General features: G+C 38.8%; 1 protein-coding gene across 4 annotated transcripts in view; it reads left to right on the top strand.

The window, feature by feature from the left end:
- The window catches only part of PLXDC2 (plexin domain containing 2), a 463944-nt gene that overhangs the window by 155494 nt on the left and 282424 nt on the right, over window positions 1-26026 (top strand). For all 4 annotated transcript variants that reach the window (XM_059404216.1, XM_059404220.1, XM_059404219.1 and 1 more), the window contains one exon: window positions 12318-12529. In XM_059404216.1, coding sequence (XP_059260199.1) covers window positions 12318-12529 — 212 coding nt within the window. The remainder of the gene's footprint in view (window positions 1-12317; window positions 12530-26026) is intronic.

Below are 26026 nucleotides of genomic sequence, written 5' to 3'. Positions count from 1 at the left end.
GCTCTATGAGATCACTTTATAATAATCTCACTTGGAAAATTCTATGTTGATGGTTAGGAAAGATTTAACCATGTCAGAATATTAGGATTTGAACATCAGAAAGTAGAGACTTAGGTATTTCGTTTTTTGTTTTTTGTCCCCCCCCCCCCCCGCCCATTATAGAAGTGAAACATTGTAGGGGTCCCTGGATGCCTCAGTCAGTTAAGCATCTGACCCTTGATATCAGCTCAGGTATCAATCTCAGGGTCATGAATTCAGGCCCCATGTTGGGCTCCACACTAATTAATTAATTAAAACAGCTTTGTTTGGAGCATCTGAGGACCTCAGTCAGTTAAGTGTAGGAATCTTGATTTCAGCTCAGATCATGAGCTCAGGATTGTGAGATTGAGCCCTGTGCTGGGCCCTGTGCTCAGTAGGGAATACGCTTGAGATTCTTTCCCTCTCCCTCACCCCTCCCCCAACTCAAGTGCACATGAATTCTCTCTCTTTAAAAATAAATAAACAATTCTTCCCAATGTCCATAATACCACCCCCTTCCCTGGGGATAAAAATATATGTTTATAAAAAATAAAAAAAATTATATAAAAAAAGTAAAAGTTATAGCTTTTTGAGGAAATAAAATAAAATAAATAAATAAACAATTCTTAAAAAAAAGAAGTACAACAATGTAGAAGATGGGTAAAATAAATATATGCCATGAGAACAAATGGAAAAAAAAAAAAAAACTTAGCAGCTTCCATCCTGTATAACACAGAAAAAAGGACTGATAATACTGTAATGTATTTCTCTCTTATTTTTTCTTTTGTGTATTTTTTTCAAAGACTTTATTTATTTACTTGATTGAGACAGAGCACAAGCAGGGGTGATCAGGAGAGGGAGCAGCAGGCTCCCCACTGAGCAGGGAGACTGATGTGGGGCTCTATCCCAGAACCCTGAGATCATGACCCCAGCCAAAGGCAGACAATAGAATGAGCCACCCAGGCACCCCTGCTTTTGTGTATTTGTATAGTGTGTAATGTATATCCTATATACATTTTTTATGTGTGTATATATATGTATATAATATATACATAATTTTATATTGTGTAATGTATATATTTTTCTTTTACCTAGTTCAAATCATATTATATATAGATTTTATACTAATTCATAAATCTTTTTGTGCATGTTAGAATATTTTCATAGTACCAAAACCTAGAAGACTTTTGCTACAGATTATAAATTTGCCAATATGAAATTTTTATTAAAATTTGAATCTACCTACCAATATTAGAGAGTATAATATTTGCCTCAAAAAATTCTCAAGTACTGACAAATAAAGTTTTACAATAAATTTTTGTGAACTTAATATATGAAACAATTGTGTTGAATTTCTCTGACTTTGTATAATGTGAAATTACTTTAACATATTTATTACTATTTATATTTTCTTTGCTGTGAGTTACCTATTTATGACATTTGTCTTTTTTTTTTTTAAATTGAGGGCTTATCTTTAAAAAAATAGATTAGGTTGGTTGTATTTGTATATATTCAAATAAACCATACATGAGCGTCATTTTGTAGATCAAAAAATTGAATAGAAGTGCACATGGCATTAATCTTGATATGTGCTATTAATGTTTTTTCTGCTGGTCTTTTAAATTTACATAAAACTGAAATAGGACTTTTTGTTTTTCTGCCTAACATTTTTAAATGGTTTAAATGGTTTTCTGTTGTGTTTGTGTGTTTTGTGTAATGACTGAGGCTCAAAGTTGAATATCCTCAGACTGTATTTTGTTTACGCTGTATTTTCAACCCTAGCACAAAGCAGGGAAGTCAAAAGTAGAGATTTTGTGGCTGTATTTTTCACTTTTATCTAGGGGTGCTATTCAGCATTCAACAACTAATATCTGGCTAGCTAATGGGGACAGACCAGGGGCAGAGCCCAGATCGAGGTGTTTATCCCTTTGTTGCCGGCGTGTATGGAAAGCATTGCTCATTATTTGGGGGCAAGAAGGGAATGGAGATGCAGCTAATCTGTTGATTTGTTCAGCTTGAACTTTATCATCAGTCTGATTTCAGAAGAATACTGCTGGGTTTGAGTCTAAGAATATGATATGGCTTACACTTACTGCCGTCATCTTTTAATGAAAATGCAGGTCCATATTAACCTTATATTTATAAATTTAGGACTATAACTTAAAAAAAAAACATGAACAATGAGGATAATTTTGTGCTAAGGAAATTGTAGGCATTATTGACCCCTTGTCCAAGTCCACATAAATCTCTAGAGGGCATTTAACCTATAGAAATCTGGGGCCATTCTCATAATGGTATGGTTTGATTTAAGTCAGATAAAATTTTTAAAACAATCTGATCGAAATGCTTACATTGGCTGTCATCTGTGGTCATTGGCTAAGTCAGCCTGGGCTCAACATTGGGCCATTATGGATTCTGACCCCACAAACTGAATATGGTCTGAAGACAATATGCAGCAGGACTGAGTAGATCAGACATCTGGCAGCTGTAATTTAATAGAAGACCCTCAGTGATTTGGGCCCTAGGCATTTGGATATAATGTTTGACACTGGGCACCATTATACCAATTGATTCCATCTGGCCTGGTCTGGCTCAAAAGACTCAACTTTTTTTTTTTTTTTTTTCCAGAGAAGCTATTGGCCATGACTAGTCCTTGTTTACAGAATTTTCCATCTCCCTTGGCAAGCAGAGTTATACTTTTCATGCATTGGGGCTTAGCTTTTAGTGCAAAGCCCTTATTTTTAAATCAGCCAGTTCTGGAGCACTGGTAATTATATGTAAGTGATTAGCACCAAATTCTACTTCTGAAACCAATATTACACTATATGTTAACTAACTAGAATTTAAACAAAAACTTAAAAAATAAAAAAAAAAATCACACACACACAGGCATTCTGAATATAGGCAACCGAGAAGCGTGAAGTTATTTTTACCAGACAGTTTTACTTTTTGGTTGTGCTATGGAGACTCTAAAGTCTCATAATATATGAATTTTCACAAATTAAATAGTAAACCTGAAAATAAATGTTGAATATTTAATAGGATTCCAAATAGCCTAAAATATGTAGATGATAGACTTTTATAGCTGGAAGGGACCATAGGCTATAAAACATTCCCCTTTCATTTTCCACATAGCAAGAAGTCACATACCTAAGTTTTCCATGTGGATCCTGGGTCCGTGCAATGTTTTCTTCAGAAGATCTCAAACACCTTATTAGACGATAGATTCTCAGATTTAATTAAGTGCTATTTCCTCTCTTTATAGATCTTTATAGATTATTTGTAGATTATGGAAATGAGTTTATTCTCCAACTCTGACAGGTTTATCTGAAAAATCAGCAGATGGCCTGAGTTCTTTGATAATCATCTTTTTTATTATGAAGCAGGAGGTTATCATCCCCATAAAACACATATGCAGTATACTTGAAGGAATTCAGTTCTTCTTTTAAATTTCTAGTAAGCAGTTAATAGAAAATCCTCAACAACAATGACAAAAATGAATTATTTTTTTTTCAAGTCCTTCCCATTCTTTCAAGATATAATAAAAAACATAATCAGTATTAATGTGCTGTTACTTTCTGCTCTGTTTTTACCTTAGCATTGTTTCATTTCCTCCCATTGGCTGTCAACTTGACAGGATATTTTATTCCTTTTTTGCTTTCACATGCCAGATTTTTCCAGATTTTTGCCATTTTCAATAGTGTGTTTTGTCTAATTTATTTTTTCCCTTTTAAATTGTTTCTTTGTGTCATGTCTTCAGAGTTTGTGACAGATTGCTAACTTTACACCCAAAAGATTAATCAGAGGCAGATTAGACAATCAAGACCAGGCCTCTGGCTCCAGCTCTGGTTACTTTTCTAATCTATTACTTACCACCTCATATGCATTTATTCTCTCTTGTGTAAATCAGGTTAATAATAAAACATGCCAAGTACATTAATGTATGCAGATATTTAGAACAATGCATCATATTTAATTAATCCTAAATTAAGTTTAATTATTTTATCAGCATTACCATGATTATTATGAATTCATACTTAGAAGCCATGCATAAACAACTCTTTTATAACTGTTAACAAAATTTTATTCTTTGTACTTAATTTTTATAACTTTAATAAATATGTAGCAGTACCTTAAACTTTTCTTAAATCTCATTCATGATTGTTCATAAAGCTAGAAATGTTTTCCATAAGATTCTGTCTTTCTGTATAATATTAAAAAGTTTGATTATTTTATTTAATAAATAAGAATAAATAATAAATAAGAATAAAATAAAACTATTAATGCTTTAAACTTGTAATTTTCCACCTATTTTAACTTAAAATTTTCCTTGTTTCTTCTTCTTTGTAACTTTTCTTTTTTTTAAGATTTTATTTATTTGACGAGAGAGAGCACAAGCAGGGGGAGTAGCAAGCAGAGGGAGAAGGAGAAGCATTCTCCCCCAGAGCAGGGGAAGCCCAATGCGGGCCTGGATTCCAGGACCCAGGGGTCAGGATCTGAGCCGAAGGCAGTTGCTTAACCAACTGAGCCACTGAGGCGCCCTACTTCATAACTTTTCAATCTCACTGGGCCATGCCTGCATTCTTCAAAGACATGTATTGGATTTCTTATGGACTTCATTAACCAAAAAGAACCAAGATGATAAATTGCAACCTTAAGTGTTGCTGAACATCACCCAACTGGCCAGAGAGCTATTTTTGAGTCAAACTCATGTCAGATAAATAAAAGCTGTTGTAGATTTTTTTTTTTTTGCCATAGTTTTCTCTTTCTTCCATCCTTTTATCCAGCTGCTCAGGGAAGTGGTTAAGAATCTTAAGAAGTTAGACAAGAGATTAGACACATAAGCTTTTAAGACTATGTCTCAGACGAGCAGCAGCTTGGTCAATCATTCATTCACTTATTCATTCATTTGCTCTTCAGAAGGTTTTAGATACTACTATATGTCAATACCTATGCTTATAATGATGGAATAAAAAATGTAAGATAGAGTCTCTGATCTGAAATAACTGTGTGTCAGGAGTCTTCCTAGGCCAGCCCCAGGTTTGGTGTTATGCTAGGAGGACTCAGATAACTCAGCATATGGTTGTGCTCATGTCTATGATTTATTACAGCAAAAAGATACAAACAGAAATCTGCAAAGGGAAAGGACACCTAGGGCAATGTCTGGGGAAAACTAGGTCAAGTTTCCAAGAGTCCTCTCCAGCAGGAGCACATAGGACACATTGAATTTCTCCAGCAAAAACCTTTGATGATGGATGTAAAATATTATCAACCAGAGGAGTTTATTAGAAACTCAGTGCCCGATGTTTTACTGGGAGCTGTTCACATAACCACCTTCTGCCTACCATGTACCAGAGTCCACACTCCCAGAAGGAAGGCAGGTGTTCAGCATAAACCATATTGTTTGTCCAAACAGTTTAGTTTAGCCATAGTGAGCTACTCTTATCTATTAGAGAATAGCGGGAACCCTCCCTAATTCCAAGTTCCCAGACGCTTAGCCAAGGGCCAACCTCACAAACAGCATTTTCGAAGGATAGCTGTTTCAGGTCTGCTGAGTTAACTCTTCTCTGCAAAATCATACATTCAAGTGGGGATAGGCAGAGAGTGTTTAAAGAGGCAGGTAAAGAGAAGTATTGGATTATAATTAAAAACTTCAACCAGCTCTCCCAAGGGAGTAAGAGAAACTTCCTTTAACAGGAGAATATTTGAGCTGGATCCTTAAGGAATTGTGAGATTTCCCAAAGACAGGGGTGAAAGAGTTTTCCTCCATGCAAATGGGACAATATCCACTGCAAATAAAGAGATAATTGAGAAATTCTACATGATGGAGCATAGGGCATGATGGGGGCAGGGGTGCAAAGAGTGGGGAGAGTGGTTGGAACAAGAATGTGGAGTGTTTGTAGCTGGTAAAAGAGCCATTGGAGGTTTTAATTAGAAGAGAGAAGTAAATAGCTTTGAAAGTTGTCTCTGGTAGCAGATGGAGAACAGATAGGAGAAGGAAGAGTTTGAAGACAGTAAGATCAGATAGGAGGAAAGAGATGACGAGGACATGCTCTAAGGCATGTGTGTCGGGACTAGAGTCCAGAGCTGTGGTTCTCAACCACTGGGGCTCAAATAATCCTGTGAGAAGTATAAAATAGACTGTGATGTTTAGGGCCTACTGAAACACTCTGCTATCTCTCAACAGAACACTCTGTATGCTTCCCCCCCACCCCCTTTAGCTGTCTCACTCTGTGACGCTGTCAGTCAAAGCCCCAAACTCGTGTAGTCCTTTCATTATTGGACATAACCAAGGATAGAACCATTTGTAGAGAATTTCATCTTCACTTCCATAGTAGATTTAGATGGAAAGCCATATTTAGGAGTCTACCTCAATCAGATAATTTAATCTATTCTCATCTATTTTCAGATGGATCTAGGCAGCGAAATCTCTTAGCAGTGAACACTCCTAATGTTTCTGCAGAGGATTCACAGGGATGGTTTTGTTCACTTGTAAAGTATACACTAAAATGCTTGTCAAAAGCTATACAGATAGATCCCAATTACATAAGATGCATGTCAATTTATGTGGATTTCTTTGTGGTTTGGCACGTACTGTATGATTTGTATACAAGACACAAGAAATACTGTTAAAGTTGGTTTCAACATATAGCAATGCTTAAACATGTAACTGTTGATTAAATGTAAGCGATTTTAATAAAATCATTCAAATAAGACACAAATATAAGCCTGTCCAGCCCAGTACAGGTTTTTTGTTTGTTTGTTTTAAATTATTTTATAGTATATGATGGTTCAAAAGAAACTTGAAAGGTTTGAGGATACTGATGAATTTTGTGTTTTTACTCTCAGATTAACTAGACACTATTGGGTTTCATAATAATGTTCTATTTGGAATGTAATGAAATACCTTCTTCAGTAATAGTTTATCTGCTATTTTAATTGAATGGAATATCTCAAGAATGTGTTAATGATAATTTATTCTTAGAAATATATCTTTAAAGAAATAATATGTCTATAAAGAAATATGTCTTTAAGCTTTCTACTATATCCAAATGGGAGTCTTTAGAGATATTTAATATTTCCATGAACTATGGGATTAACAACTACAGCAAAATATGTTGGAGAAAATTATCTTTGAAAGTTTTCCATCAGTGGTTTAATTAACATACAGTGGACAGAACACAAACAATCTGTTCAGCCAGACTACTCAAAGATCCCTCCTGTTGCTTTTGTTTTCACTACAGCTGGGAAGGGAAAAATTACATTACTTATATCCCTGTAGCTTGCTTCTGAGTAATTCGTTTTGGTGGTGATTTAAAGAATAATTTAAAAATATTTTTATGAGTCTGAAAGCAAATGAAGAGCACAGGAATAATTTACAATGTAGATAACCATGCTGTGGTTTTGCCAATTTTTCTCAGTCTTTATTTCTGTAAAACATTCATTCTTGACTTGTTTTATCTTGTCTAAAAATCATTCTGAAATGGGATCAAAATCTAAGCCAATTTCATACTCCAGTCTTGATGAACCATGGAGTACTGAATTATGAGCATATAGAAATGTTTCCTCTTGTTATTCATAACATAACCAGAGAAAAATAATTAGATCTAAAATAGCAACCAAAAGAAAATTCACAGAAGCCAAGCCCTAAAGCTCACAAATTTTCTTATTAAAAAAACCCTCAGTTCCTTCCTTAGATCCTGTTTAATCTTTGTAAATATGAGAGCCAGCAAGTAATCAAGAGACAGGTTTATAGTGTTGAAGGTAGCAAATTCTAGGAGGAGCAAGTGTATCCATAATGGAAACAAACCAATCAACAGCTGTAATTGCTGTTAATGTGACCATGAAGCAAGAGAGAAAAAAAATTATAAAATACTGCTAAAAGTTAAGTGGGTGGGGGATGGGAATCCCCACCAAAATCCCATAGCTGTCTAGGGATTACAAGGGTAAGTATGTATGCATGTCTTCTATAGGAGACCTCCCTGTCTGTGAAATTTACCTTCCCCAGTAATCCTGCTAAAGCCTTAGTTTGAATATTCATCATGAAAATAAGAATTTGACACATTAATCAAACATCCCAAATTTCAATTTTTTTTTTTAATTTTTTATTTTTGATAAACATATATTTTTATCCCCAGGGGTACAGGTCTGTGAATCACCAGGTTTACACACTTCACAGCACTCACCAAATCACATACCCTCCCCAATGTCCATAATCCCACCCCCTTCTCCCAAACCCCCTCCCCCCGGCAACCCTCAGTTTGTTTTGTGAGATTAAGAGTCACTTATGGTTTGTCTCCCTCCCAATCCCATCTTGTTTCATTTATTCTTCTTCTACCCACTTAAGCCTCCATGTTGTATCACCACTTCCTCATATCAGGGAGATCATATGATAGTTGTCTTTCTCTGCTTGACTTATTTCGCTAAGCATGATACGCTCTAGTTCCATCCACGTTGTTGCAAATGGCAAGATTTCATTTCTTTTGATGGCTGCATAGTATTCCATTGTGTATATATACCACATCTTCTTGATCCATTCATCTGTTGATGGACATCTAGGTTCTTTCCATAGTTTGGCTATTGTGGACATTGCTGCTATAAACATTCGGGTGCATGTGCCCCTTTGGATCACTACATTTGTATCTTTAGGGTAAATACCCAATAGTGCAATTGCTGGGTCATAGGGCAGTTCTATTTTCAACATTTTGAGGAACCTCCATGCTGTTTTCCAGAGTGGCTGCACCAGCTTGCATTCCCACCAACAGTGTAGGAGGGTTCCCCTTTCTCCGCATCCTCGCCAGCATCTGTCATTTCCTGACTTGTTGATTTTAGCCATTCTGACTGGTGTGAGGTGATATCTCATTGTGGTTTTGATTTGTATTTCCCTGATGCCGAGTGATATGGAGCACTTTTTCATGTGTCTGTTCGCCATCTGGATGTCTTCTTTGCAGAAATGTCTGTTCATGTCCTCTGCCCATTTCTTGATTGGATTATTTATTCTTTGGGTGTTGAGTTTGCTAAGTTCTTTATAGATTCTGGACACTAGTCCTTTATCTGATATGTCGTTTGCAAATATCTTCTCCCATTCTGTCAGTTGTCTTTTGATTTTGTTAACTGTTTCCTTTGCTGTGCAAAAGCTTTTGATCTTGATGAAATCCCAGTAGTTCATTTTTTCCCTTGCTTCCCTTGCCTTTTGCGTTGTTCCTAGGAAGATGTTGCTGCGGCAGAGGTCGAAGAGGTTGCTGCCCGTGTTCTCCTCAAGGATTTTGATGGATTCCTTTCGTACATTGAGGTCCTTCATCCATTTTGAGTCTATTTCAATTTAAGTGGTGTTCAAAGATAAACTGAGGCATATTTTTAAAAATTTCACGAATTTACGTAAAAAAAATCAGTTTCATTCCAGCAACACTGAGCTAGAAAGGATCAGGAGGGCCACAGAAACAGGGGCTGGGGGAGAGACTTACATGGGGGAAAAGGCAAAAGAAAGCAAACTGTTTGCTTGGCTTAAGCAATTACCTGATTCAGAGAAGCACAGTTGGCTGTGTGAGACTGGTTATCCTTGGGTCTCGATTTCTCAACCTGGAGGCATTTATAGGTATAGGATTTGCTTTGTTTGCATACACTTCTCAGGTATCAGAACCACCTCAATCTATTGATCTCTTTGTTTAATTAATTTAACAATGGAGGACGTGGGCTTTATCACCCCTGAGTTTTGAAGCACCTTTTCATGTGTTCTCTAGGGTAGGGGGAAAATGAAAAAGGGGACTCCAGGCAGTTGAGAAGTTGACTTTCTGTGCAGACATCCCCTCCAATGTTACTTATTCATCCATCTCTCCCTGCCCTTGGAAGAATCACAAGGGCTACTATAACGTTACTGGCCTACAGGCATCATGGAAAATGCCATATTTTGTCTTCTATTACAATTCTTCAGAAGATAATAATAACATTAAGATCAGGCAGTTGATATCCAACAATAGCACCCATTTCAAAGAAACCAAGAGTTGTTTTGAAAATTCTATTTTGAAGATTTTAATAAAGATTAATTCTGGGAAGTTTTAGGTAGACTTCCTGATTTACATTTTAGAGGAATGACAAATCTCTGCTTGGAGCTATTCCCTTTGTGTGATTCTTTTTAAGAAACATTTTTAAATCCAGGAGCATTTAATCTTTTAACTGCATTACACTGGCTACATTTCCTACCTAGATTGACATTCTAACAAGAATTCTGCATAGATTTCTAGTTGTTCTGATATGATTATTTGTATTCGGAGGGCCACCCCCCTTAGTGCAGGACAAACGCACACCTCTAAACTCAACCTAAGTGTTGGGCAGCAGGTCTTATCTGGTTATTATAAAACTATATTGCTTGCTTTTGTTGTAAGCTGCCTCATATATTTTTTGGTAATGAGGCAGGATATATAAATAAAGCAAATAAAATTGCTTTATGTAGCGTTGCTTAGAATCATAGGTCTTAGAGCCTGACACATCCTCGGGTAAAGCTGTCCTCTTTCATAGGTAAGATATTTTCATTCCCTCTTAAAATATAGGGCAACCGAAGCACAGAGTTTTTTAAATTATGCTGGGCCCCCTATCCTGGAAACCTAAAAAAAAATGTACCCCAGCTCTTTTGAATCTTTGTACAATATTTTTTCCTTTAATTCTGGCTGGTCCAATCATTCTTGCTCCAAAGAGACTGTCAACAGTTCATTTATCCATTAGTCATTCAACAGGCATTTACTGAGCACCATTCAATGGCCAGTGGGACAACAGTGTTAAAAAAGAAACACTTTCTATAGTGATGGTAACAATACTCATTAGACATAATTATTGAATGTTTACCGTGTGTGTCAGGGTGGAACATGATCAACCCTTTATGTACATGAGATTTTTTAGCCTTACAACAATTTTGGGAATTGTGCATGGTGCTTCATTTCTCTGGCTCTTGGTTTCTTTTTTGTGGAACTCTTGGCCATTTCTGTCTTCACGGTTCTTTTAAGCTCTAATATTTTATGAGCTCGGGGAAAAGTGTAGATTACCAACACTATGGTGGTATTTTTCTCTGGGCTGTATCTGCCAAGGCATGAAGAAGATAAATTCATGGTGAAACCAAGGAATATCCTTTCTGTCTGGAAGAGTTATTGTCACCTTCCTGATGAAAAGGGAATATTTTAGACCATTTACAAGTGATTAATAGTGGTAGCCTTAACTTAGTTATTAGAGTGCTAAGTAGCTGATACAATGGTATTGCAAGTCACATTAAATACATCTTCGTTTCTTGGAATGTTCTCCTATTGAGGGCAACATCGCAGCTATAATTAAATCACTGCTCTCGTAGCCCTTTTTGAACCTGTATCCTGCCAGTTATAAAGACTGTCAATTCATATCTTTGGGCAATAGTTGTGTAGAAGAAGGCTGTTCCTCTTAGTCAGAAACTGAATTTCCCATACTTGTGATACACCTTCCCCTACTGACCTACTGAAATGAAAGACTAGGAGTAATGATTAAATCTTATTTTCCCTCCTGTAGTAGTAGGATGAGCTGGGTCAGTGAGGCCAGTCCCTGCTGATGGCTTTAAAATACCTTTGTGATTTGGTCTCTTTGCTTTCCCATCCATTTCTCGAAGTGCCTATCACTGTCATCCTTTACCGCCTTGACAAGAGCCCAAGGTGAGAAAGGCACAAATGAACAAGAGCCTTCACAATGCCTCCTGAGGGTGTTACTTACTAAATGAGGTAGGCAATGGACCAAATCGGACTGGTGAGCTACAAGGCAGGTTAACACATTTACACAAAGATCGTTCCATATATTATTTAACCCATTCGAATACACGGTTGCCTCTTTCCTCCCTAGGAGAATTTGTGTGAAAGGAATGTAAGCTCACAAGTTAATAATGTCTGGCTTTTATTTTCTTCAAATGTGCTAACAGACACTAGGTTTCATTCTTTTGTTGGGACTGTAGCTTATTTTCTCAGAACAACTAGAGAATGTTTATGAAGTGTGTGTGTGGAGGGCAGGGAGGGGAGAGAATAAAAATGCATTGCTTTAGGGCTGCACATCTGTTTTAGGGACTCTGCTGAATCTGCCCATTAACCATTGTCACGACTTATGGCGTGTTTGAAAATTCCGTTCTACTCAGAGATGTTCATACTGACTCAAAATATTACAATTAAACAGATTTCCCTGCTAGGAGTTAGTTTCCTGTCTTCATGACAGGCAAAATTATCTTTCTGCTCTATTAGCTAGCATGTGTATGACTCATAACAAGTGGTAACTCGTTATTTTATTTCTTGCTCGAACAGACTGGCACTATCAAGTTGCTCAGGTCTTCCCGCAAACAGAAGAGGAAGTGAAAGTGGACACACATGCCTTCAGCCACCGGTGGAAAAGGAGCTTGGATGCTCTCAAGGCAGTAGACTCCAACCGAGCAAGCATGGGCCAAGACTCCCCAGAGCCCAGAGGCTTCACGGACCTGCTGCTGGATGATGGGCAGGACAATACCACCCAGATTGAGGTAGGGAAATCATCTGGGTAACTGAAATGGATTCACCAGGGTACAGGCTCCGCCTTTTGTTCAATCAGGAGCTTTTGGATTATTTTTTTGGTAAGGATTAATTTAACTCATTAATAAATAATTAGTCCATATTCAGTAATTCAGTAATCAATAATTTTACCTATATGAAATAACTAAATACATCATAGCTAAGCCATTGAATCACCTATGAGTAGATTTACTCACAAAACACACAAACATTGGTTTGCTGTGGGGACGACCAAGAGGAGACACAAAGAGGAACACGATACAGCACCTGCAAGGCAGTCGCTGTGTACCAGATCAGCACGGTGCTACGTGATATGTACAAGGATATATACAAGCTAGAGCACGTCATGGAGGAAGGAGAGATCACCTGCTGGACTGAGGTTGGGCCGTTCAAAGAGGCTCAGCCTGGGAACGGACATTTAGGCAGGGGCTTGGCAGGTTGAGGGGAGTTTGCCAGGCTGGTTTCCTGTCAGGGGTGAAAAAGACGATTCCGGGCAGAGGGAATTACATCTGCGATGGCAGAGTCTTAGATGCTGGGGCATGCTGGAGAGTCTCATAGGGTGACCGATGGTCCCCCCTGAACTGGGGCTGAATGGTTTCCTTGGGTTTCAGTGCTAGAAACAAGGCAGTTCTGGGCAAACGGAAATGGTCATTCACTCCATGACTGTGAGCGGTTCTTTATTATGGTTGGAGCCCTGAAGTGGGAGGAAGAGAGTTGGAGATGGGTTTGATGAGGATGGAAGTTCACTGAGGACACATTCTGGGCAGACTGCAAGGTTGCCCAGAGGCCTCAAGGGTGGTATTACATGGCTTAAATTCTCATAGTCCTTAGCATTGCAAATCATAAAATATGATCCTGTTAGTCCACTAGATCTAACAAAAACAAACAGGTCAATCTTATGGAAATAAGCAAAAAAACACGCAAATGAGAATGGAGGTTATTTATTCAGTTTGCTCTAGCAAGAGTCAGCTTCCATCATGTCCCTCTGGCAGAGACTCAAAAGCAGGCAAGGGAGTGGGAAAATTTCTTACTTAAAAAAAGAGAAGGATGGGGCATCTCGGTGGCTCAGTTAAGCATCCAACTCATGGTTTCAGCTCAGGTCATGATCTCAGGGTCTCAAGCCTCTGTTTACAGCTCTGCTCTCAGAAGCGAGTCTGCTTAAAGATTCTATTCCTCTGCCCCCCCCGCCCCCCCACTGTGGGCATGAGAACATGCATGTGCTCTCTCTCACTCTCTCTCTCAATAAATACGTCTTTAAAAAAAGTCTTCAGGTATGCGCTCACTGGAAGTTGTTGGCATGGAGGAGCTGGAGATGGGCCAATTGGAAGCAGAGCATCTCTTGTGATCGATTTGGGGAGCATATATACTGAGTTGGACCTAGGGAAGAAAAATAGGAAAGCTGTCAGTTGCTCATCAGCTCCTGCCCATTCAGTGCTGATTGCTGCCAAGCTTACATTCTGGCTTACTGGACTGGTTGCTATAGAGGTTGGAGGTCAGAGTTCTGTGGTTATCTGTGGTCTGGCCATTGCCCTTTTGAATATTGTCTCTTGAATATTGTCTTTTGAATATTCTCTCTTGAGCTGAATATTTTCTCCCAGGTAGCAGGTTTATACGTTTTTAGAACCAGACAAGATTCTTTTTACTGCCGTGAAATACTCATTATTTAGGAAAAGAACTCAACTTCATGAAACAGACACTACCTCGTTCTCCAAATAGTATCAAGGCATCATTTTGTTCCTACAGAGTGAGAGGAATCTTCAGAAGAGGTGAAGCACAAGTCATTGGGATTCTGTGTATGCAAGAGGCCCAGCGATTTTCAAAACCCCTCTCCATCCCCTTAGCTGGTATGGGACTCATGCTCCCCGGCTGCCCCAGCCAGGCCCCTTAACAGGACACAGAGGAGGTGCCAGGAGCAGAAGTCATATAATATCTGTAAGAGGCTATTCTGACTCCTGCAGAGTGCCTGCTATTTTGGCAACAGTGTTGTTATAGCAACTCGGAGAGGGCAACATAATTCTTCCCTGAGCACTCTTTAGCTGGGGTGCCACATAAAGAAAGGAGAGCGGAACAGAATCAGAGGTGTTTACTCTTCTGCCCAGAACTGGTAGCTTACTGAGATTGAAAGGGGAGAACACACATTCCTTGAACTCTGTGATCTCTACGCAGGATGCTGAATTTTCTGAATCGTTCATAAAATAGAAAATCCCTTTGCTCGGGGATGTATGAACACTCCTCCTAACACAATCCCAGTTGTTGTTATGCTATGATGTTGTTATTCAGCCAGTTTTTCTCTTTTCTTACCTTAAACAGAGGAGAACCCATAATGTCAGGGATTTTGAGTCCATAAAACAAAGGAAGAAGGATGGTGCTGGTGCAGGGAGCTGTGTGTGGGTGACTGCTCGGTGCTGACATGTGCCAGGGGCCTTAAGGAGATTATTTTATCTGGTCCTGGTATCAGCGAACTGAGACTTGCATCGCCAGGTTCGTTGGGTAATCTCAGTGACCTTTACATGAGGGCAATTTCAGATTTAGTGTTAGTATTTTCCCTAAACTCTTCCATTAATGAATAAAGGGGCTAGTATTTAATAAAGGGCCTGGTATTTAAACCCAGGCCCACCCAGCTCCCAAGATTTATTCTTTCTATTTGACTTTGCTTTCTCTAAGAGAAGGAAAAAGTAAATGGTATGTTGATTAAGTGATGATTTTGGACAGTGGCAGCACCCCAATATCAATGTGAGAGTGACTTCAGAGTTTCATTGTGGGGGGAAGGAGACCTCTCTTGAAGCTGGATTTCATAACAAGAAGGCTGCTTTTATTTGAGGAGTTTATTTATCCTGATGGGGTTCTGGGGTTTGATGGAGATTATTGGGGACTAAAGTCCCATAAGTCACTCCTTGGCACTGCCTCTAGTTCTGGAAACAAAAGCCTACATCTGAAACTTCTCTGCAAAGTTTATTTATCCTGGCCCTTAAAATGGCATTTTTGAACATTGTTGTGTCTCTTTTAGGGAAAATATTTTGCCTGATGGAGTTAAACAGAAATAAGGAAGAAAGGAACCAAATGGTGATAGAGTGGCTACTCTGTGCCATCATTGTGACTAAGTCTTTCTTATCTCTTGGGAATAAGCATTTTGATTTATATCGCTTAATACAAGCAATGAGCATGAAAGACAATGTGTGCTTTTTCCCTTAGATGCTTCCAGAGTTGATGTCAAGAGTGGGAATTATTTTGTCCCAGAGCCCTGACTATAGTAGTGGCTGTGAAAATAATCTGTATCCCAGTGAGCCTTCAACCCCCCAGAATGGCATTCCTGTGCATGGGCTCCCCTGCTAGAGCCATTGTCTAGACTTTCTACCCCACTTTCACCAAAGACAAAAACAAAAGACAATAGCATATTTACTATTCTGGCACAAATTCATTCAGACATAAACAAAGACTGTTATTCTCTTAACTCGGTGACAGTATTTTTTCTGGCTCTGCCCAAGAACAGATAATAGAGGGACTGGAAAACTGGAAAATTCTTCCAGTCAGAGTTTCTTGTTGTTGTCATTGCTTTCTTTTTTCTCTTTTCTTTTCTTTTCCTTTTTCTTTTCTTTTTTCTTAAATTCACTCCTCCCTTCCTCCCTCCCTCCCTTCCTTTTAATATTCTTCCCCTGAAGATATAAAGATGTTGTGAAACCATTTGCATTTCCTGATGAATAAGTAGAGACTCAACAGTTAGCAAATGCCTCTGCTGATCTGAATGTTGACCTAGGCCTGCCTTTTTCTTCTTATACTTTCTCTGTTCATGTGGACACATGATGGTGCCTTCTTCTGACGGGTGGGGATTAAGAGCGGTCACTGGTGTGCTGCTTTTTCTCATTCCTTTGGGGACATAAGGTCTCCCAAGACTTTCAGGTAAGGCTGAATCACCGTGTTAGAGCAGCCTTCTGTGGATCCCATGGCCCCAGTGTGGGGCCCGAGTGTGGACGAGCAGTCCGTGTATCTTCACCTTGATGGTGGTTGCTCCTCTCTTGGCTGGCACAGAGCTCTTGTAGCCTCCGTGGCACCTTTTGGAATGGGAGGGCCTGAGCAGTGTTTGGTGAGAATTATTGATGCTCATGAAGGTCAATTTCATCAGCCAATTCCTATCACCATGTTGGTAACTTATAGTTCTTCACTTTACAGAAATCTGTCACAAATTCCTCTCTCACACACTGAACCAAACCTGGAGTTTCTGTTGCTTATTCCATACAGTATTTTGAGCTTCATCTTCCCCATTTTAGGACAATGAAAATGTTTCTAGGAAGAATGGTCAACTGTGATTTTTTTTTTTTTTTGCCTTGATTCAAAAGCACTGGGATGGCTTGAAGAAGGGAATCTTTCAAAATAAAATAGGGTTTATGGATCATGTAAGTGTAGCTCCATGATCCAAAGGGACTCAGAAATTTTGAGTGAACCCGGTGCCTCTCAGCGGTTGCATGTGTGGCCAGCCCACAGGCCACCCTTTGAGTTGCAGAGAATTAGACCACAAAGCAGATTTTGCTATTGATTTTGAAGATAGAAGTGTCCTGAACAATCTTAGGTTAAATTGAGTTGCCTGTCAACAACCTGTCTGTGGATTTCTTGTTTTGGTACCAAATTAAAAATTGTGGCCATATACAGCCATTGCATCATCTATGTTCACATTAAAGCTCTTATCTGAGGAAGGAGTAATTGAGAATGGTCAGCAAGTATGTATGATGGCTGTAGCTAAAATCCAGAGGCCAAATGTTTTTCTTCTTTTTGCATATGTAACAACTCTTTTTGATCTTCTGCTATAGCACATTTCCAATTGTGTCCACATCTTCCTTTGACGAATTTCACAATACATTTCTTTAAAAAGTTAGCAGTCACTAACCACTGCACATGAAGTTATGATATATGCTATATTATTTTATTGCAATCCATAATTAAGCAATCCACTTGAAAGGAAAGAAGTCACTGGCAAATACTTTATCAAAAAAAGATTATGATTGCTTTGATGATTGTATTACAAAGAAAAAGACATTCCATAATGCGGAATGTCAGCAGACTCTTCCCGGTATGTTTGCGACATAGAGAATACATCAGAACATTTTTCATCAATGGAAATCTTACCGCTGCTGTGTCTCAAGTGTAAGCAAGACTTTCTTCATTTCAAAGACCAAAAAAAAAAAAAATTCAAAGACCTGACAATAATAAAAATGAATATAAATATTGGTTAGTAAAAGATCACCCCATTCACAGAAATAGATTAAGGAAAATGTACAAAATACTGCCATGCCTATTCTTTCCTGGGCCACCGTTCTGCTTAGTGAAGTCACAGAAGATAATACTTACATATGAGAGGAATATGATTGTGCAGCTTTGTGACATTTTCCAAAAGAAAGAAAAGTATCACCTGATACTGAATAGCTCTGCTACTATATTTATTATGAATGTGAAAAGCTGGTGTAGATTTTTTTTTTTAATGAGGTATTTCCATTTTAGGAGATCTTAAACTCGCAGAGGCTTCAGTATGTGGTTGCAGAATCAGAAAGCCGTGTGAAGGGAGTGCTCAGATTAATCCTGGAGAAGCACACTTACTCCACTCAATAGTGAATTGAAATTTCCCAAATGCAATGTAGGTGTCAGATTTGGTTCCACAGAAGATGAGAAAGCAAGCATTGTGAGGGTGTGTGATTGGAAAGGAGGAGAAGTACTGCATAAGTTAATCAGCACCTAGAAGAAGACCCTTATTCTGTAGAGAGCCGGGATTAACAAAGAGACAAGGCATCATCTAAAGCAAGTGAGGAAGAGAACATTAAAAGGTAGCCAAGCATCCGGGTATTTCTAGACAGAGAGTTTTAGACAGATAGGCAGGACCAAGGCTTTAAACTCCCTTTTAGGTGATGTGTCCTGATCTCTTCAGGCTCCTATAGCAAAACTACCAGAGACCGGGGGACTTACATGACATACAGTTATTTCTCACAGTTCTGCAATCTGGAAAGTCCAAAATAAGCTGCTGGCAGGTTTGATTTTGTTGTTTGAGGAGAGCCCACTTCCTGGTTCATGGAGGACTGTCTCTCTGCTGTGTCCTCACATGGCTGAAGGGAATAGAAAGCTCTCTGGGGTCTCTTTTATAAGGGCACTGATCCCATTCAGGAGGATGCCACCTTCGTGACCTAATCATGTCCCAAGGGCCCCACCTCCACATGCCATCACATTGAGGACTAGGTGTCAACTTATGAATCTGGGGTTTGGGGGGACACAAGTGTTAACACTGTGCTAAGAAATTGAGAATTGATCAAGAAGGTACATGGAAGCTACTGAAAGTTTTTAAATAGGGAAAGGCAGGATTGCACTGATGCTCCTAAAATACTGCTGGGGGCAGAGGGTCAGCTGAGTGGGACTTGCATCCAAAAGCCCAAATCTGAGGGATGGAGAGATGAATTAAATTTAGATGAGAACTGTCGTCAGGTAAAATGAGATGGTTGTTAGAGGAAAGTTATGGATGACCATAAGAATTTCAGAAATACACTGATTTTGACTCACTAACTTATACCAGCCACCATGACCGAAATCTTGCCCCCGATTCTGGTGCTTGCTTGATGCCAGGAGTCCCTCATGGATCCCTATTATCTCCTTCCCTGGCAGGGTGACCTGTCACACACTTGACACCTCCCATCTCATATGGGTTGGAGACTGGCCTGATGTTTTCAACTTCATATTGCCAAAGGTTGTACGTACACTGACAACAAAGTCTATTTTTATGCCTTCTGTTTGGGTCATTGGCAAAAATACCTGGTTTTAAACTTTTGATTGAATCCCATTTGGTTTCTTCTAGAATATTGATGAGGACTTTTAGTCTTCAGAGAAGAAAATGCACTGAAAATAGTAAGTCAGGCAGAACTTACCTGCAATTATTGCTCATCCTCTAAAAAGATAATGAGGATTAAAATAGAGTATCATATATCTTGCTCAATTATAGATTATTCTTAGCTTGACATGTCAGCTCTCTATTGAAACAAAAATGAAAAAAGATCCATAACCGCCCTTCAAAGAGTTCCGTAAAAAATAACGGAATTATCTCTATGATGCTTCACCATTAGCTAATTGAGTTTACTTGCAGGAACAGCATGGAAATAGTTTCTGAAGTGATACATACAGGTTGTAAAATTATTAAGTGTATTAGTCATATAATTTATTTCAGAACAAGAATTATGTTTTAGAGTGAATAATATTCCTGTGTTCTTCATGTATAAAGAGAACACCACATTTAACCTCCCTCTCCCAGACCCCTTAGATTAATTGTAAAAATATTGCACAGAGTTTTCCTACCTCAATTTCCTACCTTTCATGAGGACCCAGCTATTATTTTCTGCCTTTCTTTGTATTAACGAGGGCAGCGAGAGAAAACCCCTAACAGAGGGAACACCAGGTAGCTGTTAATCAACTGAATTCTTATTGTATTATCTTGCAATCCTTTTTCCTTTTTGTCCAGACCAACTTCCAATGGGACATTCAAAACACACTTGTATGGAAATTATTATTTCCAATATCAAAAACTATAGTACTGCTTAATGCCATAGGTCTAGATATTTATTTAGATTGATTTTTTTTTAAAAATCTTACTGAAAAAACAGATTAATTATTTTGGTAGTCCAGAATGTGTACAGTTTTTAATATGTTGAGCAAGGGTCTTAGGGTGAAGGCCCAAGTGTCCACTAAGTATGGGCCTGAAGTCAGGAGCAAAAAAGACAGCAGATGCTTGAGTCCCCTATTCTCTGGGCAGTCCATGAAGAAGGGTCCCACTGAGGGTCAGTGCTCCAGGCAGGGCTGTGTGCCATTTGGTTTTCCCCTTTATTTGGAGAAGCATGGGACTGGCATAGGGAAAGGCATTGCACAAGGGAAATAAATACTCAAGGATCGGGATGCCTGGGTGGCTTAGTCGGTCAGCTCAGGTCATGATCCCCGCGTTTGAGATCAAGCCCTGCATAGAGCTCCCTGCCCAGTGGGGAGCCTGCTTCTCCCTCTCCCTTTGCCCTTCCCCCTACTTGTGCTCTCTCCTGCTCTATCTGTATCTCTATCAAATAAATAATTAAGATCTTAAAATATATATATATATATGTATGTATGTATGTATATATCTCCAAAGGTCAGGCACAAGCCATGAGGCTTACCTGCCAGTCCTTTAGGAAGGACCAGCACCTGGACTGGGGTTACCAGGTGCCACAGAAAGCTGGGTTCAGATTGAGTACATTTCATTGTGTGGTGCATAACGTGTCTCCTTAGATAGGTAGCTTCTGGGCAATAGAGAGGCAGCTTTTGGGGTCATTCACTGGACACCCTCATTCTATATTAATTGATTAACTTTAAGGACTCGTTTTTTCTGTGATTTTTTTTCTTTTTCAGAATCAGAAACAGAGTAAGAAAGTGATTATAGCTCAAAGACTAAATAGGTTTGGGTTGGCACAGGCGTGTCAATAGCATGATTTTTATTACTATATCTGGGGGAGTATCGGGGCCACTGCTTATTATGCCCATAAAGATTTGGAGCGTAATGAATCTGCCAGCCCCTATGATGAAGCAAACTTAATTTTTAGAGATACTAATACCTCTTGAGTACACTAAATCACACCAAGTGTTCACCACTTATTTTATCTAACAAATCAACCTGCACTCTGTCATGTAGCCCCAGTGCACTGGAAAAATAAAGACTACAGGCCTCTGATAAACAGTGATGGTCTGTAACTTTACGTGACCCCCAAAGTTCCTGTGGACCTTTTCAAAGATATGTCATGAGTCTTTGCCAAATATTATGACTTAGATGGAAACACCAAAAGTCTTTACATTACAGATGAGTTGGCCTTTACAAATACAGGAGACACCTAAAATTTCCTGACTCTTTACACTGAAGGTATGAAAAATTGCATTTTTATTTTTAAGCAATGATGTATATTTTTACTAAGTGTTCAGGGGACTTTCCCTTCACCTTGTATTTCTGAAGCAGCTTTAAGGCAGAGAAGGGTCTCTTTGTAACAAAGCATGCATACATATATTCATATGCATCGCTTTTGCCTCTGTCATAAAGAAATTTGCTAATGTGGCACTCTATACTCTATTAAGGAAGGCATCAAATATATGAAGGTCCTTTTAAGAAAGGGTGGTTAACATTCAGAATGAAAAGAGTAAATACCTTAATTTTCCTCTTGAAAGAAAGAAAACCTTTCTGTTCATGCCTCAGCAACGCAGAGGTATCTGAAGCTGTCTAGAAACAAGAGAGGGATTGAACTCTGCAGCCCTTGGGGACAGTTGTTTTGAGCTATTTTCTATACAGTATTTCAGGCCTGAGCTCTTAAATTGAAATAATAGCTTGGAATCCAGGGCACTGAGTTGAATGAAGGGATTAAACACTACTGAAATTATTTCTCTTTTATGAATTATTTCTAGCCTTTTTTTGTAAATGTCATATGTTTACCCAATCTCCAGCTCAAAGAGTAAAGCTATAGAAAACACTAACATTCACCTTTTAGACAACACCTCTAGCTATCATCTATCATCTGTCGTATTTTGGATTCATAGTACTGATCCCACTTGTGACCAAAGGTATTTGAAAGAAAGTCTTACAAAGCAAAATTCTATCTGTTTAACTTAAAAATTTCTCTTAGTTACAGTCTTTTAGGTACTTCTAAAACTAAAAGCATTTCATCCGGTGATGGGATTTTCTGCCTTAAAAAAAAAAAAAATGTTAGTAAGGCTTCTTCCTAACCTTTTAGGGTTTTGTGAATTCTAGCCTGGAACATTTTATAATTTTCAAAGTTAAATGCAATGACTTGTGATTGTCAGATTTTTTTATTCTCTAAGAAAATTTTAAGTTGTAATAGTCTCCAATTATCTGAGGTTAGACTTTGCACAGTGGTCATATTTGAATGTGTTTTTTAACTTGTTCTGTCATTTAAAAGTAGTATAGAGTAAAAGATCATTTAAAATGTCATGTTCTGGAAATGTTTACATAGAAACACTATCAAACCTTCCCAAAGAACTTAAAAAGACAGTGAATTCATTCATTAAAAATAGTACTACATAGGGATCTATTATCTTAAAAATCAAGTGTAAACAATTATTCTCCTTCTTAAATACCATTTGAACAAAGAATTACTTATCCTCTTTCTCTGCCCAGTGAGAAATCAGATGTCATGATTTTATAAGTGAGCGGAATTAATCTGTACCAGAATAGAAAAATGTCATATTCAAATTGGAAAAAAAGAAATCTAAAGAATAGAGGAAACAACCTTATGAATAAATATAGAAATATGCCAGATCAAAATAATAATTATCATTAGAAATTTTCCTCACATTACTAAGTGGGCCTGGTGGTAGTAAAATTGTCTCTCACGGTAAACAAAAGATTTAGACTAATCTTTGTATATATACTGTTCCTCAGAAACCTGTGGAAAGTGGTATCTTTGCTAGAAATCTACAGAAATAATCACTGTATTCAGAGCCTCCCCGTCCCTCCTGCCGACAACCCATCCAACAAGAGTCTGTTTACAGACCAGAAGGAAGCTACAGGTCAGTCACTCATTGGTCCACACAGAACTGAAATGGAAATCAAGATCACTTTTGCCAGGATGGTCAAAATGTTATTTTGCCTTACTGAAGAGGTTTTCTTGGTCTGAGCAGATTTAGCATGTGTTTGACATGCTTTGTTCAGGCATTTTTGTTGCTGAACAATTGTAATGGCCACTTGAAGGATTTGGTTTTTTCTAATTTTGCTTTGTAAAGGTATATTTCTTCACTTTGTTACTTAAAAAAAGAATATGATATATTCTGCATACAACCAAAATCATTTACATAAAAGAACAAAAGAAAAAAATCATGCATTTTTATGTCCTTAAGAAAAATGTTTAACCGTCTTCAAAGGGAATTATTTTTTTTAAGTTGGTTAGCACTTGTGAATGCAAATTAGAATAAATGGTAAATGACTGTGGGACTGTCCTTTCTGATTTCCTATTGACTTTTTAAATGCTGGCAATAAAGAATCTAGAAAGAGGAAATGATTTCCTGCTTTGAAACGGTCCCTGAAACAAAGCAACGAGAAAGTTGACAGTATGGAAGCAGAATCTGGGACAAACATTAATTTTCTTGCTTTGTTCCTTTTCATTCTAGCACTGCTTTCTACCTTGTGATCTTCTATCTGCTCAGTAGCTGCTACACCAATGTGCCATTGTCTTTCTTTGGTCTGCAGTTGCAAAATTAAAATTGAAGAATTTGGCATTGTAGGTAGTTAGTTTAAAAAACCCCATATGTGTAGGCCAAGTTGACATATCCTAGAGACTTTTTTCTTCAAAGCCTGTAAATATTAATTTTGGTAATTTGTAAATGTATGTTTGTGTGTGTTATCTACGGATGTTTGTGTGTGCATGTATTGTGTGTATGTACAAGTACATATATGTGTGTGTTCATCAGTCCTAACATGGTTAATAAAACTTCCCTCTATAGGAGAAAATTAATGGTGGCTTGAATAGCGCCCTTCTATCTGACCCTTAGTTTGTACTTGAATTCAGTGTCCTATTTTCCTAAGCAATACAACCAGCACATTTTTTTCCCATGGGGACATTAAAAATTAAACACCTACTTGGAGGGCTGGCCAAGTCTCCCTTTTGCTTCAGTGAATGCTTTAAATATGTTCTTTGGATTATGATGCTGGAAGATGAAGAGAGGACAAGGAATCAAATCATAATGAGTTTCTCTAAATAATGGGGATTAGACATTATGAAAACTGGAAAGGACATAGGATGTTGGGCTTCAGATAATGGAGCAGCTCTGATGGGGCCCGCCAATTCTCTCCCTTCATGGACCCTGTTCAGTACCTGGACCCTGTGAGGCTTGTTTCCTGGTCTGTTTTGATTGCTGTGGTCCCTCTTTTTCCTTAGTGGTAAAGTTGCCGTCTCCGCTGAATATTGCTTTTGTCTAGAAATTCACAGACAACTGACCTCTTGGGGTCTAAATCTGCCCTCCTGTGTCTCCATTACTGCAAGGTCATGGGAGAGGTATAAAGTAAGTTCCCTTCTAGAGAAAGTGAAAAGGCCTCTCTATTTAAAGCAAGGTTTGGCAAATGAAACTCTGTGGCTATTTCTCCAAACCATAAAGCCATGAAATGACCAGACTATTTCAAAAGAGCCAGACTGGGGAAGTCTAACTCAGATGACAAGCTCTTATAGAGAAGACAAGGCTGAAGATTTTGTTCATGTTCATAAAGCATTCATTGATCTGAAGCAGATTTTATTAGATGCCGGAAGAGTGGTATTTAAGCGAGGGTTAAACACAAAACCCAGAAAAGATAGAAAGACTTTCCTTCCTTTTTTGACCAAGCAAACCAAGACTCACTTGTGGCTTGGACTGTGAGTAAAACAGAATGTGACAAGGACTAACACTAGATTACCAGCAAAAGCTTGATGTTTGTGTTGGCCATTTCCACATTAAAATGAGTAGTGAAGTGGGGTATGCAATTATAGTTCATCTGCTGGGATTCTTTGTGCAACAGTAGATTTGTTTGTGCACTCAGATGGTCTGAGTACCATTCACTTCTGCCAAGGAAGAGATGAAGAACAAGGGAAAGGCAGTTACAGAGGTGCAGAGAAAGCGCGTATCCCGTGGCTGTGGTGGGGAGCCCCCCTCCTGCTCTCCTGTACAGACACAGGGACACATCCTCAGTGCCCATCTGGAAATAGAGCTTCTTTCCACGGGAGTCCCCCATCTCCTTGTACTGATGGAAAGCTCATGCTCCCTACCCTGATTTTCTCCTCTCATCCCCAAAGCTGTATTTTTGAGGGATTACAGATTTGAGTCTGTCCACATACAAAACCCAAGTAAGAGACAGCAGTGTGCCAGAATGTAGCAGGATCACTCCATAACAGAGTTCTGGACTGGAGCGAAGTGACGCCCCCAGCATTTTGCAAAGGCCGGGAAAGGAATCCTCCGTGCTAGAGCCGGCTGCCTCAGCTTCTGCTCTTTCTTTAGTCATTTAGCTTCTCCTGTGGCTGATTTTATCCCTTTTCCAGTCTATCTCTCTGCTTCCCCTCCCAGAAAACCAGAAATTAAAATGCTGCGGAAACACACATTCCTGAGGACAGAGACTAGGAACCTAGATGTGCTTTACTGCTTTCTGTCCAAGCTACTGATACGAAACCTGAAACCACAGCTATGAATCTTGACCCGCCCGGAGTGCTAACGGGGCTTTGTCAGTTGACTGCTCACCCTAGTAGTGCTTCCACATAGGCAGGGGCCCCGGGCCTCTCAGTAGAAAAGAGGGGGAGCAGCTCATCAACCACAGGACCTTTGCAGGGTGGCATACCCACTTCTTCCTTCCATCTATAGCCCCGGGTTTCCATGCCCAAGCTAACCGATATCCTAACCGGTAGGGAATCAGGAGAGACAGATTTCCAAGTTCCCCTGTGATGTGATCAATCTGGAGTTTCTCCTTC

The sequence above is a fragment of the Mustela nigripes genome, chromosome 6 (assembly GCF_022355385.1).
Source record: "Mustela nigripes isolate SB6536 chromosome 6, MUSNIG.SB6536, whole genome shotgun sequence".
In the NCBI taxonomy this organism is placed as follows: domain Eukaryota; kingdom Metazoa; phylum Chordata; class Mammalia; order Carnivora; family Mustelidae; genus Mustela; species Mustela nigripes.
The sequence above is the reverse complement of the archived record's forward strand: the minus strand, read 5'-3'. Positions and strand labels throughout refer to the sequence as shown.